The sequence below is a fragment of the Antennarius striatus genome, chromosome 4, assembly GCF_040054535.1.
Source record: "Antennarius striatus isolate MH-2024 chromosome 4, ASM4005453v1, whole genome shotgun sequence".
In the NCBI taxonomy this organism is placed as follows: Eukaryota; Metazoa; Chordata; class Actinopteri; order Lophiiformes; family Antennariidae; genus Antennarius; species Antennarius striatus.
The window spans coordinates 13,079,158-13,099,983 of record NC_090779.1 but is presented as its reverse complement, the minus strand read 5'-3'; the positions used below and the strand labels follow the sequence as shown (position 1 = coordinate 13,099,983).

Genomic DNA, 20,826 nt, shown 5'->3' with positions numbered 1-20,826 from the left:
AGATTAGATAAAAAATAATATAAGATAAAGTTTTATTAATACCAAAGGAAATTCTGGTTCCAAGTTGTTCCGAAAAATTACAGAAAATTTAAAAATAGAAAAGAAAATCAAAATATAAAAATAAATATAAGCACTGAATCTATAGTCTATAGTAATAGTAATTTAATCTATAGTCATCTATAGTAATTTCTTTGCATAGTCCAGGGGTCACTAAATGGCGGACCGTGGTCCGGATCCGGACCGCGTGATGGTTCTGTTCGGACCCGTGGCCACTCCATGATAAATTCACGAGAGTAGTTTTTCTAGGCGCATTTTTACTTTCAGTTCGCGGCTACTGACGGCGGGCGCTGCTCCTCCAGTTAATACGGTAATAGCGCCACTCAGTTCAGCCAATCAGATCGTTTGTCTACAGGCTCTGTCAGCGCACCAGGAAGTGAGACAGCTCGCTACCACTGAGTTTACCGCTACAGCGGAGCACAGAAGGAGGGAGACAGCATAGCTCCAAACGAAGGGAGGTTAACGAGGTAAACCTCTGGTTAACAATGAGTGGACGAAATTTATATTTATTCCTCCGTCAGGCAGTTCAAAACCATTTTACCTCATATATCTGAACACGAAGCATGAATTAAAAGTGGTAACATGAAGCGCCACTGTGAAACACAGCACAGATCTTTTGCGCAGAATTATCTCCTGAAGTCCGAGCTGAGGGGCAAAATGACAGAGAAAAATGCGAACGAATGTTCACTAAAGGCATGGTGGAGTTTGGGGCAACATAAAACATCTTTTAGTGATGGGACAGTTGTGAATAAGTGCTTAAAAGCTGTTGACATTTTGTTTGGGGGAAAACAGATGAGATGTGTGGAAAAACTCCCAACGTCAGCTTCAACAGCAACCAGAAAGTCAGAAATATTAACAGCTTCATGCAGCTATTCGGAGAGCACCATTCATATCTGTGGCCATTGATGAGTTGTAGTTTTTGGTTGTGTGTCAGGTTCCTTCACAAAGATAAGGAGCTCTTTGCTGAGTGTAACACCACTATGAAACACACACAAGGGGAGAGGACATACATGCAGCAATAAGATGCTGATCAAGTCCAGTGGTCTCTGTCACCAATATTACAGAGAGTGAACAGGCACAACTTGTGTACAAGATTACTTGTGTACAAGTAAATTACTGGCGGGCCACATGCCCCTTTCTCTCATGAAGAAAGTTCTGTTAGCATTTTTCCCCTGAAAGAGCCAGTTTTTATTCATGCTTTCTGAACATGTTAATGTTTTTTTTACTTGAAGTGTAGGCCTTCAGTTCTTTAGACTGGGATGTCTTTAATTTATGAGAAAAAGATTATTCAGCTCTTTTTGCACTTTATTTTTTAATTCTGAGGTTTGTGTGTGTTCTTCAATCTAACATAAAGGGTTAACATTTATTTTCCTGGGTCTACTTTTATTTATGGTGAGATAAAAGAGCTAGCTGTGCACTCACTTAAACATTTCCTGCATTGAAAATGGAAAATAAATGATAATATGGATATGGGGGCCAGTTATAAGACATACTCTGGAGTTGGGTTCGGACCTTTTACTAAGGCCCCGTCCACACGATGACGGATTTTTAAAAAAACGCATCGAAAACGATTCCCGTCCGCACGACTGCATTTTCAAAAAAATCTCCGTCCACACGTAAACGCAGCAGTGCATTTTCGAAGACGGCTATAAGCATGCCAAACCATGTGGTGGCAGTATTGAGTCAAATTTTATCCAATAGGAATCCTCCGTGTTTTGTTGTCACAACACACGGGTCCATAAATATGACGTCACAGCGGTTTTCGTCGCAGGCGAGACGTCAGCGTTTTTTAAAAGTTGCGGATACACCGTCCACACGACAACGCAGACCCAGCGTTTTTTTTAAAAATCCACCTTGGCCAGCGTTTTCGGAAAATTGCGTTTTCGTTCCGGATATCTGCGTTGTCGTGTGGACGGAGGGCGTAAACGCAACAAAAAAGTTGCATTTTTTAAAAAATCCGTTATCGTGTGGATCGTGTGAGCTGGTATCTTCTTGAGTTAACCTTCAAGCTGAGTTCAGAGCCACAGCCTTTTTAATGTCTTTCCAACAAAGTTCATAGCAGCTGAAGGGTCTTCAAACCTATGGACCTGCCCTCCAGGAAGAGTGATCCGCAGTGTAGCTAGATAGAAAAGCCCAAATTTGACACCTGGACAGGAATGTAGTTCGTTCTTAACTTTAATAAAGCCAGCTCGTTTTCTTGCCACTGAAGGGGTTGAATCAGGAAAAACCGACATTCGTTTGCCTTTGTAGTAGAGAGGGGCAGCTGCTCCAGCTTTACGCGGGATTTCGTTGCGTTGTTGGAACGTATTGACCCGAATGACGAGAGCTCGGGGGCGATCGCCCTCCTCCGGGTCTGCAGCGTGGGCTCCGGTGAACGTGGTCCAGCACAGGTTTGTTGTCTAGGGAAAACAAGTCCCGCAGTAAGTTCGCCACAGAGGCAGTCGGTGGGGTTTCCTCGATCCCCTCCTGATATCCTAGACCAGGGGTCGGCAACCTTAAAGGTTCAAAGAGCCAAATTGAACCAAAAAAACTAAAATCAAACCTGTCGGGAGCCGCAAAAAATTATACGCTTTATATGAAGGCAACACAAGCTCTAAGTGACTACATTAGCTACATTAGCCTACTATCAAATTGATTAACTAGTCATAGTTAATGCATAATGAGATTCATTATTTTCCATGCATGCATTATTTTCCATGTTTACATACCTGCACAACAGCCTGTCTGTTCACTAGCGATCACATCACATGACTCCTCACGTTTAATTGATAATGCAGGAGTTGAATTAATGTCCTAGATTTGCTGATTGGTGATGTTGCGTCTTCTTTCTTTCACTGTCTTTGCAGAGAGATGATTTCTGGCATTTAATTAGTAACTTGCAGCATGAAAGACCATAATTTCATGAACAACTCTGTTTTGCAGTTCACCGGCGCTTCTCTGGTCCCGTTCGACTGTTGTTAATAATTTGTGGTTCAAAAAATAAAGTAGTAAATGGTGCGAAAAACACGTTAAATTAGTCCCATTCCTTCGGAGTATCTGCAGATGCGTCTCACATGCTTACAGCAATACCCCCACCGACCTCCGTGACTTTTAATTGAATACCCCCTGGCACAGTCCATTAAGACACTCAACTTGCGTTTGTTAGAACAAATAAAAGTTCCAGAATGGCATTACAATCAATCGCAAAATGCTAAAATCTTTTACTGATAGAAAAAGTAAAAGTAAGGTGAAAACAGGTAATTCACTTATTGAGAGGTTTTATTTAATTAAAAAAATAAAATAGAATGACAACACCACAAGAAGAGGCAGATACTTTTCTGCTGATTCCATTTTTTTTAATTTGAGAACATACATCATTGTTTGATTTGGCATTGTGAAAAAATTTAAGTTCTTGCATATTTGCATTTTCTGTCTAGTTCTATGAGGTCAGTATAAATAATGTATCGTTTATGAGATCATTCAGCACATTCAAGAACTTATAGATTTATTTGAACCTCAGTTACTTTTTAAGCACTGGTAAGAGAGATTTTATAATAACAAGTCTTGATGTTGTCACTTGTTTTTCAGACCAGTGTCAACCATGACAAGCTCTTGACTGCTGACAACTGTGGGTTCTGCCGTGAAGTCTTTCTGGACAGAAGCAAGAATTTCTCTCCCTGTGTAAAATACATTTAATCATCAGTTATTGTCACACTCAAGATTAAATGAGACACAACAATGTCAGAAAAAAAAAGTTTGTCTATGAACTTATAGCCAGCAGACATGATTTCATACACATTTTCAAAGGCAACCAGTTTAAAATAAAACACTATCATATATAACACAAAACTGAGTACTGTTCCATACTTACTCTTTCTGAAGCACTTAGGTTCACATGTATTTTCGACAGTGGGTTGGCACACAGTTGTTTCACAGTGGATGTACACCTGTTGACATGAAGTTGAATGTTGTTTACAGACACGTAGGTAAAATTACATTAAGAATAATTTGAAATGGGAACAAAATGCGACTTTCAAACATAGATAAATCATTTACTTTTTCCTTGAGAGGGGTCATGACCTCTGCATGTCCTCCAGTGCTGGGATCATTAGTGTTAGCAGATACAAATGTGAACATCTTAAAAATAAAACGCCTGTGGTGTCTTGGGTACATAAGTCCTGATGAGGATCCCACAGGTACCAGCTGGGTCTGGTAATTGTCATCGCGGTAGGGGCAGCTATAAAAAAAGAGTAGAGAATGGACATAGGACTGAATGTCTTTTTTTTTAAAATTCAACAATTACATTGGGGGACATATGATTTCATGTATGAGTTCTGTTTAGAAACAGAAAAGGGGCTACGTAAGTTAATAAGACAGATATTAAAGTTCGATTTAAAATCCTCAACTCATCAAATCCTTCAAACTTGCACAGGCACAAGACTTGATTCCTAGTTAATAAATGTATAATTTAGCAACATTCCACAGGTCTCTTTTTCCTTAGCACCAAAAATAATTGTGGCATGTTAGTATAATAAGATCTTTCATGCGGATGTTTCTTTATACACTCATTATGCTACATTAATGTGGATTACAAATTATTGATACTCTACGTTTTGGAAAGGATCATGCCAGCTGTAATTTTACTTGGGAAATAAACTACATTTATTAAAAACACACATTCATTTTGGAAGGTCAGAGAAACTCTAAGAGACAAGGGTCCCAGAAATTATGATCACTTTAGACCTTTAAAAGTGGATTTGAATTTTAGTTTTCTGAGTAAATTTCTCAGATTTACTTATGGTTGACACGTGTTTGTAATGTGAAGTTTTGAAAGAATGCTCAAAGTCAGAAGAAGACTTACTCTTACCCATCTATTAGCAAATCCCACTGAGGGAGGCTATCAGGGTGTGGGTGAGTATTTGCCCAGCATCTTCCAAGAGTCAAAACAACATTGGAATCCGTTCTCTCCAGCATTCGGACTTCGACATACACAGGATCCCTGAGCACTTTTGTGACTGGGTAGTCAGCATCCGTGTAAAAGGAGCTGTAGGCCACGTCTTCTGCTCAGTCAGAAAGAACAGTTGGTAACACAGCAACCGCTAAAGGAGAGTATCTGTAAAAACTACCCTCTTTACACTAACCTTCCACGCAGCCCTTGACAGCACACTTCCCATTGGCCAGTCTGAGCTCCACACGCAAGGGTCCAAGAGCTGCGATTGGTTGCGGTGCATAAAACATCCCAACTTCAATGACCACAGCCTCAACTGAGACGCCAACATATCTACACTGGAACAGCAGCCTGAGACAAGAAATAAGGTCTATGTCTACTTTGGAGTCATCTCATTTTCACTGTATATCTTTTATGTCTGATGACTTAATTTTTAAGTAAAAAAAAAAAGAAGAAAAAAAGACATACTCAAAGCTGCTGTCCCTGGTAATGGCACCTTTTTCTGCAATAGCAACTTCATATGATGAGGACATCCTGTTTTCATAGATTATGACACCAGGTTCTTCCTGCAGTAAGTTTACAGGATTTAAATCTTCATTATCTGACAAGAATTAATAAAATCTAATAGAACGGTCACATCAGTTGGAGTGCTTACCAGCAGAACAGTGCCACACTCTGTGACAGGGAACTGGTAGATGGCGAAGGCTGAACTCGTGTCAACAGGCTTGCATGCCTCATCATTTCCAAGGAAAGCAATTGACTCTAGATCAAGGCTGGGTAAAGTGGCATCTCTGGATACCACCAAGATGAACTGGGCATCCTTTGTGCACTGAAGAGTTACTGGAAAAACAAATGAGAAAACAAGACTAGTGCTCACATAATACCCTTTGAACATGTTTAAGTGTACCTTAAGCATCGGAGAGGAATGCCTATCTGATTTAATGAAGAGAAATACTCACCATATTTGCCATAATAGCACATGCGTCCATCATAGCAACAGTTTATGGCTTGACACGCTGAAGCAGAGATGCCAGGAGCCCCACACTGTATCTTGTGTTGCTCAGTCACTTCACAAGTGTGAAGTCTATCTTTTTGTAGTGAAGGCTTCGGACGCTGAGGAAGCTGAGGAGGCTGAGAAAACTGAGGAGGCTGGGGAGGCTGAGGAAGCTGAGGAGGCTGAGAAAACTGAGGAGGCTGGGGAGGCTGAGGAAGCTGAGGAGGCTGAGAAAACTGAGGAGGCTGGGGAGGCTGAGGAAGCTGAGGAGGCTGAGAAAACTGAGGAGGCTGGGGAGGCTGAGGAAGCTGAGGAGACTTCGCAGGCTGAACAGGATTCTGTGAAAGTGTTGGCTTTAGTAGTGGATATCGCAAAACCTGAGGCGGCTTGGGGTGCTGAGGTGGTGAGTAAAACTGAGCATCAGCCAGACAGACTAGCATGAAAACTGCCAGAAGGCCAGTACAAATCATCTTCATTGCCATGTTGTCACAGCACAGAGTGATCTGGAGAGGACATCAGGTGCTGTGGAGGATATGCTGGTGTATGTACTGACTTTTATAAGGTATTAAGAAAGAGGCTCGTGGAGACTTCACATCCTATTTGCTGCACGCAGATGCCAATCACATGTGCAGTTACTGATTGGTCTGTGTTTCTGTACGAAAGTATTTAGAGGTGAGGCTAGAAATAGCAAATTATCATAATATAACAGATATTAACGGGGCAGAATCAGGGGATTCTAAGTGTTTACATTTTAAATTCCATTTTATTATGTGTGTATTTATATTAATTGAAAGATATCTAATTTAAACTTGCTAGACAGCCCATGGATTGATATTGATCCTGCAAGAATAGTATTCTAGTTTGTTTGGACAATTTCAAAACAAAACCTTCGCAGGGGTCAGCATGACCGACGAGGTCATGTTGTATTATGCAAAAGCACTGAACGAAACAAATACATCTTGTTATCTTTATGTGAGTTTGCCATGGCTGATCTTTCAACATGCTGAAGATGAACTTTTGTCTGGTACAATACATCAGCAGAGATTCAGCTGACAGGCGTCCTGAATACTCTCCAGTTCACGCAGGTCACACACATTCTATCAGTAACAATCATTCTAAATCAGCAGCAGTCTGTAGAATTTGTGACAGGTGGTAGTGACAGGTGGTTGTGACAGGTTGTATGTACATATATTAAAATACAAATAAAAAAATTTAATTTTGAGAGAGCAAACAAATGTTGAGTTTTTGAGTGTCAAGAGAAATGTGATATAAAAATAATCCATTATTATTATTATTATTATTATTATTATTATTATTATTATTATTATTATTATTATTATTATTATTATTATTATTATTATTATTATTATTATTATTATTATTATTATTATTATTATTATTATTATTATTATCATTATTATTATTATTATTATTATTATTATTATTATTATCATTATTATTATTATTATTATTATTATTATTATTATTGTTGTTGTTGTTATTGTTATTATTATTATTGTTTTTATTATTACATTACTCCTATGCAGGCTTTCTATTTAGATTTTGAGTCATGATAGCTGCTGGTGCTACATTTTGATCCAGTAGTTAGATCAGATTAGTGTTATTATTTTCTAAAATGAAGTCATGTTCACTTTGTCATATGTTTAACAAAGAATAGTTTAATTACTTTCCATGCCATATTAAGCTAGATATTTTCTATTTCTTACATTCATTTTAGATATAAAACCTGCAAACTTTTTTTGACATCAGCGCAGCATTACAACTACAAACATGCATTTTTTTTCAGCAGGGATAGCTTTGAAACAAGGAATTTATGCCTGAGAACATTTCTTTTTCTAATTAAAATATTTCTCTGACTTGTTGATGAAACTGATATGTTGGCCTCAAAAGCTTTTTTGTGAAAAAAAGAAGAAAGAAAAGATATAGTCTCAGCTCTTCAATTGTTATTGTTACGATTCTTAAATAATAACAGAAATATTTGCTTTAGTTTGACAATTTAAGTTAAAAAATTACAGTGGTCTTCGGGGTTTTGCTGTATTGATCAATTATAAATTGAAATAAATCCTTCCAGGTAATCTTTAGAGCCAACTCCAGGTATTTGACTATCTTTGAGAAACAGATTAATCTCTGTGAAACACATATAACTTTTGATGAGTTGTGTATAATATTGAAATATTTTATCATAGAATTACTTGGAAAATGTTTTGAGAAAACTGGTACAATTGTTCAAAATTTCTACTGTTTCAAGCTCAGGTCTTTATTGCATCATAACTCATTGGAGTGTTAAATCAGAGCAACAACTAAATTAACTTTTGTAATATATAATTGTTTCTTACTTGAAAATATCTGAAGTTGTGTTTTCTTGTCTCATGTTTTCACTGTCAGTTAAATGATTTATTACAGGTGAAGTTGACTGACACTAGGTCTGTATATATTTTTTTACTGCAATAATTCTGGTCAGAGCAGTATTTAAACGCTTCACTAAATGTACTTTGACCAAACACATTTTGTCATGCCAGGTTGAGGGCAGGCAAACCTAACCCAGGGTCGGCATAACTTTTTGTGGCCACTGCCTTCTCAGTACTTGTTTGCTAACTAATTATTTATATTTTTACATTTGCTTAAAGAAAAATCAACTTTAAAATATTGTCTATGGTGTTATTATTTTTCTCATTGACTACATTATTCTCATACTAAAACCAGCTCCTGCATGAATTTTGCATTTTCATACCAAACTATTATTTATTTATTTTTGGTTTTTATCATATTTTATGAACTTAGAGGTTCTTCTGAGCTGCAGGCATTAATTTTTTGGTCTACAGCATCAATGACTTCATTGGCTAATGTTTACATGCATCAGATCTGAAAGGGAATGGCCAACAGAAGAGGCGGGAATCTAATTGGAGTAAACATGCTCCCTGTATTATAAAAGTAAGCACACATTTCAGCCTTCTTTACAGCACTCAGTGAGCAGTGCAGATCACTTCTTGGGGTGAAGCCATGGTGATGAAGGGGGTTGCTGTGTGCTTTGTGGCACTGGCCGTGCTTGGTGGTTTCTGTAGTGCTCAAAGATTCCAAAATCCCTTAATACCTGGCCTGGTGCCTCCAAACCCTCAACAGTCAAAACAGGATTTTGGGAAAAAACTTACCTGGAAATACCCTGAAGATCCCCAGCCAGAGCCTAAATCTGAAGTGCCTTTCGAGCTAAGACATCCTGTTCCTGCCACAACTGTTGCTGTCCAGTGCGGTGAGAAGGAGGCTCGTGTGGCAGTCAAAAAGGACATGTTTGGGACCGGCCACTTTATCAGTGCATCTGACCTTAAGCTGGGAACGTGTGGCACTTTTTCAGAGGATACTGCAGCTCAAGCATTTATTTTTGAAACAGAGCTGCAGGGATGCGGCAGCTCATCAGTGGTGAGCAAAATGACGATGTCAGTTACTGAAAAATAAATAATATACTGCAGTGAGTATTGAGAATACTTTTAAATGCGTTCATGTATGACGTTATTGTATGTACGATTTTGTTTTCTATCTCTAGATGACAGAAGATTCCCTCGTCTACTCCTTCACTCTGAATTATGATCCCAAACAACATATTAACGTTCCTGTGGTCAGGTTCAGCAAGGCCTCTGTAATAGTGGAATGCCACTACCCAAGGTGCGTAGGTTAGGAAAGGGTATGTCATAATAGAAAAAGAAACTAGCAGGATCCCAAAGTCCTGTCCATTGTCCTGAATCCATATTGCAACAGGAGATCTACATTAATCTGAGAATTGCTTTGGCTTTCTGAATTTTAAGGAAATGTCTTTAATCATTTAGGAAACAAAATGTGAGCAGTCTTCCTCTCAACCCTGAATGGATTCCATTCTCTGCAGTTAAGGTGGCTGAGGAATTTGTGTACTTCACTCTGAGACTAATGACAGGTGAGTCCAGATATTCAAGTCAATTCAGTTCAACTTTATTCAAAATCAGAGTTTGTCAGAAAAACACATAAAACACGAAAAATATATTATTAATACATTGATTTTGAAACAAACATGATCAATTTTGATTAAAGTCAATGATACCAAGGTTTCCAATGGGATGATTAGTGTAATTCTGAAGACCAGTAGAGAGCCTAAAAAGTATTGATTCCAATATCATAAAACTATTTTCTTGCACTATACTAACTAGTTTCTCATACACAGCCCATGTAAACATGTAATTTTAAATTTCTTATCTTAACATTGTCTGAACATTATCAGAATTGTCCAGTCATCATATCAGACATGCATCGAAAATGACTTACCCAGATATTTTCTTCATGGCGTAAAAAAGGAACTTACCCTGGTAGATGAAAATCAAAGAAAATTATGTGCTTATTCCCTTTTTTCTCCATATTATGATAAATTATTTTTTACTATCTAGGCAATGCCAGTAAAAGAAGTGGCCAGTTTTCTTGCACATTAGTTACCTTTGCAAATATTTAAGAGAACTGGTGAAAACTGATTTGAACTTTTATAACAATTCTTAATGCAATCATCTCATTACAGATGACTGGCTCTATGAGCGGCCGAGCTACCAGTACTTCCTAGGAGATCTAATTAATATGGAAGCTTCTGTCAAGCAATACTACCATGTGCCCCTCCGTGTTTATGTGGACACCTGTGTAGCTTCCCTTACTCCTGAGATGTCCTCCACTCCCAGATATGCCTTTATTGGGAGCTATGGGTGAAGTTTTTTTAATAAGTTGATACAAGCTGCTCTGTCCAGTGAGAATGGATCATCACCAAAGCAAAAACAGTTTTGTCCATCTCTTACATTATTTTACATGTTCTGCATACAGGTGTTTCCTTGATGCTAGAGTCACAGGTTCCAGCTCTAAGTTCATGGCTCGTTCTGCTGATGACAAGCTTCAGTTCCAGTTGGAGGCCTTCAAGTTCCAGGGTGCTGAAAGTGGAGTAGTGAGCATCTGAAACTGAATGAATATTTTCTAATGAACACCCATTATTACCTACAAAGTTATGCCAAGTCATAACCCAAAACTTCCATTATCCTAACAGCTCTACATTACCTGCCACTTGAAAGCAGTATCAGCATCCAATCCAGTCAGTGGGGAATTTAGAGCGTGTTCCTACATCAATGGGTTAGTATTCATGTCTGTGTGATGATGAAAAAGTGTGATGCATCATTAATACTGTATATTACTCCCTGTGTCTCCTCAGATGGAAAGAGGCCAGTGGAGCTGATGCGGCCTGTGGTTCCTGTGAAGCTACTAAATCTGACCAAGGTGCCTCTTCACCTGGTGTGGTTGTACCTGGCAGCACCTGGACTACTGTCGGCGGTCAGGGAAGGAAGAGTCGAGATGTGTCCCAAAAAACAGAAGGTATATTGATTTAATTGGCATCGTGTTTGATATTATGGTATATCAGGCAAGGTTAACGAGAAAAATATTGCTAAATGTTTGTCAGATTATGCTAACATTGAACTTGAACTACTATGATTTCCTGCGTTGCAACACAACCACAGTGGTGGGACTGTAACACACGTTTACTGTCTTTTTTGCTAGGGGTTGAATGGGAAGGTGAACTCATCCTGGGTCCCATCCACGTTGGAGATAAGATTCTCCATTAACCCACTTCACTGCCACAATGACGAGCATCAAAACCAACAGTCTCTTGAGTTAATAGCCATCCTTATTTTATTTCCCTGGTTCTTGTTTATACTTCAGTTTAAATAAGTAAAAGAATTACTCCATTTAATGTTATCAAACAACATGTACAAATTGGTGACATATGGAGAGAAAAATAAAAGTGTAACAAATTTCAAAATACAAAGTAAAGTCTAACTCATTTTACATGACCCTTTGTAGAATGATAAATGTCAGAATGGAAACACGTCTGCCCAGTTGATCAGTTCATCCACTGTCAAACCTTCCATCTGATGGAAATACAAATGCAACTGTGTGGTGTGCATTATTGATGGATAGGACCGTCTTACAAAACTATAGTAGTAGTACACGTAATAGGATTAGTACTATGAGAATATTAAACATACAGCAAGTTAAAAGCAATTTATGTCACTCCTTCTATTTTATTAAATTGAGTTTTCTGTGTGATCTATTTTACTTAGAAATTGGTTGTTGCATTATTTGTTGCATTATCTATCTATCTATCTATCTATCTATCTATCTATCTATCTATCTATCTATCTATCTATCTATCTATCTATCTATCTATCTATCTATCTATCTATCTATCTATCTATCTATCTATCTATCTAGAGAGAGAGAGAGAGAGAGAGAGAGAGAGAGAGAGAGAGAGAGAGAGAGAGAGAGAGAGAGAGAGAGAGAGAGAGAGAGAGAGAGAGAGAGAGAGAGAGAGAGAGAGAGAGAGAGAGAGAGAGAGAGAGAGAGAGGTGAAAATAAAATGGAAAGTGTTTTTTCAAACGAACTCATTTTGGTCAACTGGTCAACGTCAAATCTTGTCATTTATCGCCCCCGCATGGCAAACATGTGTAACTGCACCCCAGGTGGGTTCTGCTCAGCACCACAGGCCCTGGACAGTTCCCCCACTGCGCCTTCTGAACTTTACCTCTCAAAATGTGTGGTGACCCAGGTCTCAACAGAAAGCAGGGTTCATAATAAAGTAATGAACAGTTCAGAACTTTATATACCAAACTTTAATTAACTAGTTTTATTGTGATACCTGCTCTGATGTCTGTAAGTTTATGGACGATGTAGTTGTTACAAGCTTTTGAATAACGAAGTCCAAACAAGGGTGTTCCCATACATAATGCTCTCTAAACCCATACTACACTTAATGAACCACTATTGCCACAAATATTGTGAATATCGTCAGCGTGCTTTTATGGTGTAAAAGTCTGAAAAATAAAAAAGTGATTACCGAACTATAGTATTTTTTATTTTGCTTTATTTTGTCATGTCTATCACCAAATCCAAACTAATTTGCTTGAATGTGTACCGGTACATATTAAACGGCATTATTTACCGCACGATTTTTCTTGTACAGTCAGCTGGGACCCTCACTGCGGTGCGTGTTGATCCCGGCGTCTATCAGTGATCAGTGAGATGTTTGCTGACGGGCAACCCTCTAAAAACACTCTAGTGTGTCACTCTGAACATGAACTTCCTTCACTTGGTGCGTAAAGGAAGCCCTGGCTCCAGGTTCCACCTGAGGAACCTCGTATTCGGACGCGGAGCCTGCAGACTTCAGCTGTGGCCGCATCCACCAGAGCATCCTGCTCATAACTGACGTTATACCGTCTCCTCTCTATCGTCACCCCCCCCCCACCCCACACACACCCTGCCTCTGCTCGTCCCCGCACTGCCGGCCTGTGTCCGTTGTTCCACACGCAGCATCACGGCTGCAGACATTTGGTGAGGAGATCTGCGCGTGGAGAACTGCGCGCCGGTTCTTCTCGTGGACGTATCGGGTCGACAAACAGGATTGTAATTTTAATCTCCGCACTCTGCCCGACGACAATTTCCTGCCTTGACGCCCCCCCCCCACCCCCAACCCCCACCACCACAACCACCACCTTGCTTGCGTGGATGGTTGACTGCAGATTTGATGGTGCTGAGCAGGCTGGTCTGATTGAAGGCTTTCGGCCAGGGGATCTGTGGGGCCGCAGAGAGAGAGGGATCTCTGTCCACGGGCGCGGCTCTCCTCTGCCCTGTGACCGTGAATGGACTGCGCGCCATCCGTGATTTTTCTCTAATAGCTCTGAGTCGTTTGGTGGAAGAAGATGGCGGACAGGGCTGAGATGTTTTCCCTATCCACTTTCCATTCCCTCTCTCCCCCCGGATGCAGGTAAGAGCATACACGAAGAAGGACAGGGGATGGATGGATGGATGGATGGATGGATGATGAGGGACGAAGCGCGCTGGCGATGAGCGGTCGATTCAGGATGATCTTAAAATGTCAGATTGTATTTATTTGCTTGTTTTTTTTATGACTTACATAAATAAAACACACACCCCGCCATTGGTGGCGATAGATAGTTTGATCAACCTGACAGGCCTGCCTCTGCGCACCTGCTCACCAGCAAGTGCTGCATCCAAACAGCAGGTTGTTTGTGTTTTTGGGAGCTGACCCTTTAGAGATCACTTCTATCAATCTCCGGATAGTGAAACCGGATTACATTGTTGAATACGGTAGGTTTGAAGTGATTGATCCATGGCGTCAGGCGCACGCCTTGCGCATTCTCTGTGAGAGGCCCACGCCCTGTTGAGTCCAACCCCAGCCAGAGCATGCTGCTGAACAATGATTTACGGAAGTCCCAGTGATGTTGATGCTGGATCAAATGGGTCTGATCTGACCTATTGCGTTTGGTTCTCACCTAGTTGAGAGTGAGATTCTGCTGCGCTGGACCAGAGAGGATGAGAACCACAACAGAATTAGTGAAACAGATACAGAATTCCCTCTAGTGCAGCTCTAAAGGTACGACATGGTGTCCTTAGTTTAATTAGTCTCAAGGTCTGACAAGAAGTAGAGACAGTAGAAATGTAGTAGTTTTAATTTTACAGCTATGATTTACTCGCGGAATTATCTCATGTCTGTTTCTGTTTGTTCAAATACAGGAGAAGAAATCCTGTCAGAATCAAAACCATTTGTTCTTTATCTTGTCATACTGCATGGTTTTGCGACTATACAGTTTTTACTGGTCACACAGAAAAGCTAAAAGACTAGAACAGAATTCAGGTGTAACATTCATTCATTCATCTTCCAACCCGCTTAATCCGCTAACGCAGGTCGCGGGGTAGCCAGTGCCTATCCTGGCAGTCTCAGGGCGTGAGGCGGGGGACACTCCGGGCACGACGCCAGTGTACCGCGGAACCACATAGAAACAAACAATCATTCACACACACACTCACTCCTATGGTCAATTTGGGACCGGCCAATCAACCTGAAGCGCATGCTTTTGGAGGTGGGAGGAAGCCGGAGAACCCGGAGAGAACCCACGCAGACACGGGGAGAGCGTGTGAACTCCGCACAGAGCGGGACTCGAACCCGGGTCCGCCGTGTTGTGAGGCGGCAGCGCTAACCACTGCTAACCACTAAATTAATCCCTAAATTAATCCACAATCCAGAGATTTGTGCGCCATCAAAATGCTGCCCGAAAGGTTTCTGACAATTTACAGGGAAAAAAGAAATCATGATTCCAAGTCCTTCTGTGGATCAAATGTTCTTATTTTTTAAGTTTCATGAAAATAATTTATATATAATTAATAACTGTACTGTTATTTGTAATGGTAAAGGAGGTGACAAAGTTCTAGGACCCAGCTTTTTATATCGCTCCTCTCCAAAGTGTTGTATACCACCCCTACAATGTGCCCCACCCTGCCACCCAGGTTCTTTCATGATTTCATGATCAACTGACAAAGACAGTCAAAAAGGCCTTCTCTTGTAATGTTCAGAAAATGTAGGAAAGCAATCTGCCTCATTATCATTATATCACAACTCTTCCACCAATATTCATTAAAATCCACATTATAGTTTATGGATAGAACAGAAAAAAAGATAAGAAAAAAGAAAATAGAAAAAAAGAAAAGAAAAATCCCTTCCCACCCCAAGTTAAGGTTAAAGAAAGTGAACTCTGAGCTAGGATCAAAAAAGAAGGAAAACATGAACCCCGGAATTCATGAAACTCTGTTGTTGTTGGTTTTTTTGTGCCAATGCCAGTGAAAACCTGAGCCCATTGTTTAACGTAAAAAGTAAAAAAAAAAAAAAAAGACGCATAAAGAACAGAAATAGAAGCTCACATATGATGTTACTCTGAGCTGTATAGAACTCTTTGTACTCATGAATGTAAAGCCGTAACATTTCATTGTCTCTCCGGCTGGCTCCACTCGCCCCATCTCCTTATAGAATCCAATCACATCAGCAACCCAGTGGATTAAGTATGGGGGGATTCAGTTACACACTGTAGCTTCATCTCATGGATGCATCATATTAGATCAATGTACCATTTTTTTTTAAGACCAGAGCACAGAGCCAAGCTTTGGTCATTACATCAATAATTTAATCTCAGCAGTGTCACACGGCCAGCATAAGATCATGTTTTCTTTGTTCAATGTTTTTATCTGATCATGTTGTGTCGCAGACTCTAAATATCTTTGAAGGGTTTTCTAGGACTTCTCAGTTCTCAGAAACTAAAACGGTATTAGTGAGCTTTGATTCATTTGAGTAAAAGCTGCGTGAATCGCTGTGTTTAGATCTTTCTGATAGAATATGGTGTGTTCATTTATTCCATAGAAGTGCACACGTTCATTGATTTCACTTGTTCCTTGTGTGCCTGTTGTCACATTTGGAGCCTCTCTGTTTTTATGTCTGACTGATTTATGGATCTAACTGGTGGTGATGTGATGGTGGCGTACGGTAATCTGCCTTACATAACGCTAGCTCGGTTCCCCAGCTGGCATCATAATCTTTAAGAGGGCCTATCTTTCGCTCCTCAGCAAGAGCAATTTACGATGGATTGTTTTTTAAGTACTGAGGAAAATGCTTTCTCCTCGTGTTGAAATGAAAAACATTGCACTTTTGATAGCTTTTAATGTTTGCCGCTTAGGTAGTACGTGTTTATGTTGATTCCAAACTTAAGCTAAGAGACTTGGAGTCACACAAGGATGCTAAAAGTTCTCTATACGAAGAGAAGGTCATGGTGCTCCCTGCTTTTTCATCAATTCTTTATGAAAATATATAGTTATATGGAATTAAATCTTTTCATGAATCATTTTTGAAACTACTGTGTAGAGTTTGCTTGATTTTCTGAGATTTTAGTCTTGTTTGATCCGGTAGGAGGTACCGGTTTTGTTTCTTTTAGTGGCAGTCAGGGATTTGTGGATTACTGTTTACATCCTGCTTCAAAGCAGTGATGTATTGTAATTGTCAGTTTTCTTGTGTCCGTCTGTCCGTCAGTTCATTGAATGACAAAAAATTAAGTTATGAAACATGTTGATATAATTATATCTTGCAAATCTTTTCTTCTGACATAGATAGAAGATAAACCTAAATGGAGTCAAGTAGAGGTAAAAGTAGAAGTTAATAAGTCAGTTCGTCATCGCAAAAATCTCCACCAAGGAGGTTGATTTTTTTTTTTTTTGCCAGGGTTTGTCTTTTAGCAGGATTATCAAAATGCTAGAAATGGATTTTATCACATGAGAAAAACCCATGCTGTTTTGGTGATGATCTTGGGCATTGTCAAAGAAGTGTAAGTTTTCTGGGATAACGATTAAACTTAGAATGATAACAATGTGATTCGGAATTGTAGATACACTATAGGTTTCCATTTTCAAGGAGTCAACCAAAAATGTGGTGAACTCTATTTTCATTCTCTCCAATGTCAACACTTCACTTTTTAAAATGTAGCATATTATCGTGTTTAAATCTTAACATTTATGTATTTATTTTTGGCGTCGATCTGTCAAACCAAATAATATAAAGACATTTCAATGGACACTGAGAAAATGCTGGAGCAGGAAGATTTTGTATGTATTGAATACTGTATTAAATACTACATCAATATTTTAAAAGTAGACTAGATAAAACTTCCAGTAAGCATCCCTCTTGCTACCCCACCTCCCCCTCACCTCTCTCTCCTCCTGCTCCTCCCCCCCTGCTCCTCTCTGTATAGCTCATCTCATATGTTAAGCAGTGAATGTTCCACTTTTCTACCTCTTTGAAGGCTGTTTAAGAAGGCAGGGGGCCTGAGTGGTGGCAGTTACCATGGGGTAATGCGGATTAAAATAAATACAGTAATTTTGTTTTCATCTCTGCACCCCCCTGCTGTCGTTCTATCTACATTTGTGTGTTTTGTTTTCTTCCCTCTTCCGCTCTACAAAAACCAGCACTTGCCATGTTTTGACTGCATGCATTTGAGTTTTTTTTATTTATTAATTCAAAACTATAACATTCAAGGAGTATTTATGGAGTCCATAGATTTTTTCCATCAATCTGATGCCAATGAAAGTCTCCCATTTAATAGCAGCATTTGATTTCCATGTGAGGACGTCATTAATCCAAGTACAGTCAGATCAACATGAAATCATCTGCTCAAAGCAAAGCGATGCATCATGTTCAGCTTTGGTTCAGAAATGGTGTGATCTTCACCTAATACTCTGACACAGAAAAGGAGAATGCTTTATTAGGGTAAATGCATGACTCACAGTTGTGCATGTGTGTGTGTGTGTGTGTGTGTGTGTGTGTGTGTGTGTGTGTGTGTGTGTGTGTATGTGTGTGTCTCTACATTAGCGGATATTGACAACGGGTGGAAAGCCTTGGAAATTGAACCTATTAATGAATGGGTGCTGACCACATCCAGTGTCCTTGGCTTTTAAAGATGATGTCACCGTGAAGCAGGTGCTGCTGCTGGAAAGACATCTTCATTACAGCAGAGACCCCAACACCCATCCCCCACTTGTAGTGCTACTTATTTTTATTTCTTTGTTTATTTCTTCTCATATATATTTTTTTGGTCTCTAATGTGTATCTGTTATCTAGGCACATAAATGACTTTATGGGCATTCATTCCACATTAGTGTTTTGTCATAGGACTGACTGGAGATATTTAAAGAACAGTGTATCTAGATAAAGGGTTGTAAGAAATTATTATTTTCTTTATGGATTAATTGGATAAGTATTTTTGTGATTGCTTCAAACAAATTTCCCCACTATGGGACAATAAAGGGTTATCTTATCTTATCTTATCTTATCTTATCTTATCTTATCTTATCTTATCTTATCTTATCTTATCTTATCTTATCTTATCTTATCTTATCTTATCTTATCTTATCTTATCTTATCTTATCTTATCTTATCTTACAACATAAGAAAATGGTCAAATTCTCCAGTTATCATATTTTGTGTCTGTACACATGGGTAGATTGTCAAGCTATACACTAGGAGGCAAGCAAAGATTAACAGTCACTTGTTTGATCATATCTGGTTCTGTCAAAAATTACAGAGAACTACTGTTAGAAAGAGGAAGAAGATGAATAGAAGGAGCAAAATGAGAGAGGTTAGCAAAGCCTTAGCAGCACCAAGAAATGGGTGTGCCATTGCAGCGACGTGACTTTTATCAATGAATGGTAATTTATGCTTTCTTTTCATATGTGAGGATTCTCATTTTGCTCAGCATTCCAGAAAAACAGAGGACTAATGTGATAGACAGCTGTTTTCCTGCATGTTTGTATAGTGTGGTACACGGATGAGTGTTCCCTATCTTCAAAGCCACAGCTCTGAATCATCATCATTAGGAGATATCATAAGCAGACATACACTGGAGGAGAGGGACGTCATAGTGTACCGTCATCTGAAGCAGGGAGCAGTGCTCAACATGGTGGGGGTGAAATTGTCTAAACAGAAATCAGCAGGATTTGGATATAATGTCAAAATTGCAGTGATGGTTGAATCTCACTGTGAGTAAAAAAAGATTTCAATATACTGCAGAACATTTGCAAAATGGACACCGGAGATGTGGAAAAAAAGAGAATTAATGGGTTATGACACAAAAGGGACAGCAGTGGCTCAGCGGTAGAGTGGGTTGTCCAATGATCCAAGATTGGTGGTTCGATTCCTGCTCCCCCCCAGCCACCCGGAGTGTGAGCTGAAAGCGGGAGGTGTCAGCTCACACTCTGAAGCGAGCACTGCCGAGGCGCCCTTGAGCAAGGCACCGTCCCCTTTATAAGTTGCTTGTTAGGGTGCACCACAATGGAGCTGCTCGCAACTCCCTTCCCCCACTGCATGCTCACAGGCCCCTTGTATGTGTGTTACAGGGTCTGTATACACTAATATGTATGTGTATGATTAACTAACTGTGTGCAAGAATGAGCTTCTAATTTTCCTTATACAAAATAAAATAAAATAAAATAAAATAAAATAAAATAAAATAAAATAAAATAAAATAAAATAAAATAAAATAAAATAAAATAAAATAAAAAACTATAGTAAAAAGACATAAGTACGGTAAGTCAGTGCAAAGAGGGGAGTGGCAACAATTATTGCTATTAACGTCATTCTAATAGAGTGGACTGTCCACATTTAGGTTGGAACCAAAGGCCTCAGGTTGGCTCTTGATCAGATGTCACATGAAATCAGAGTCGTAGTTTCTTATCACCAAAAAAATTATTCCATGACGTAAAGACTGGTGTTACACCGGTGCATTTGTTAATTCTTAATTTTAACATGAACTCTATTGCTAATTTCATCATCCGTCACATACCGATCTCCGTACTCCTTTGGTCTTCACTCTCTGTCAATAGAACCCAATGTGGGACTCAGCTCCACCTGTGTGGTGCTACGGTGTCAGCTGCTTTGGATACAGAAACTAATATGGTGTTTTTCCACGGTGAATCACACACCCACAAACATCAACACTTACAGACACAAATTCCCCAAAGGCTAAGCTGGTTAAGGACTCCTTTGTGACCGTATTTGTCCAGGTTTGGTGAAGACACTGTGTCTTACCTATATAGACAGTTAGGAATTAAGTCATAGCAGCTCTTCTTTTGGTGTGTTTCTGTGTGAACTGAGCTCATTGCTCCTGCCATAGAACTGCAGGCCGCATTCAGACTGAAACTATCTTAATTTTATTATTTCAAGGAAGTGAATGTTAAAATGTTAATCCTCTAAAGAAATTAAAGCCAGGTTAGTTTCATCAGTCCAACAAGAGCAGCATTTACACACTCCATCACAGCAGGGGACAGTATGAATCTTTTAAACTGGTTTGTGTTCTGATAAACATCAAAAGAGGGCAAGACCAATTCAGACCCACATTGTTGTATTGCTGCATCTGGGTCGCAACACATTTTAGACTAATTGTAAACATAT

At 39.4% G+C, this 20,826-nt stretch overlaps 3 protein-coding genes across 3 annotated transcripts in view; 2 read left to right on the top strand and 1 right to left on the bottom strand.

Moving 5' to 3' along the window:
* Window positions 1-2,331: 2,331 nt before the first annotated feature.
* On the bottom strand, window positions 2,332-6,460 carry LOC137593434 (zona pellucida sperm-binding protein 4-like). Its single transcript, XM_068312123.1, has 10 exons — window positions 6,356-6,460; window positions 5,944-6,295; window positions 5,640-5,824; window positions 5,453-5,550; window positions 5,178-5,335; window positions 4,904-5,096; window positions 4,093-4,273; window positions 3,908-3,983; window positions 3,627-3,713; window positions 2,332-2,531 (listed from the first exon to the last, which is right to left on the bottom strand). Exons 1-10 carry the CDS (start codon window positions 6,458-6,460, stop codon window positions 2,332-2,334), a joined length of 1,635 nt encoding a protein of 544 aa, XP_068168224.1.
* A 2,539-nt stretch (window positions 6,461-8,999) lies between these two features.
* On the top strand, window positions 9,000-11,663 carry LOC137594044 (zona pellucida sperm-binding protein 3-like). Its single transcript, XM_068313264.1, has 8 exons — window positions 9,000-9,413; window positions 9,538-9,656; window positions 9,818-9,921; window positions 10,531-10,708; window positions 10,824-10,941; window positions 11,041-11,123; window positions 11,203-11,363; window positions 11,547-11,663. The coding sequence occupies exons 1-8, from the start codon at window positions 9,000-9,002 to the stop codon at window positions 11,609-11,611; spliced, it is 1,242 nt and encodes a 413-aa protein (XP_068169365.1). The 3' UTR covers window positions 11,612-11,663.
* A 2,081-nt stretch (window positions 11,664-13,744) lies between these two features.
* Window positions 13,745-20,826, top strand: part of mapk8ip2 (mitogen-activated protein kinase 8 interacting protein 2) — a 30,555-nt gene continuing 23,473 nt past the window's right edge. The window contains exon 1 of the mRNA XM_068313839.1: window positions 13,745-13,809. Within this exon, the coding sequence (XP_068169940.1) occupies window positions 13,745-13,809 (65 nt within the window). The remainder of the gene's footprint in view (window positions 13,810-20,826) is intronic.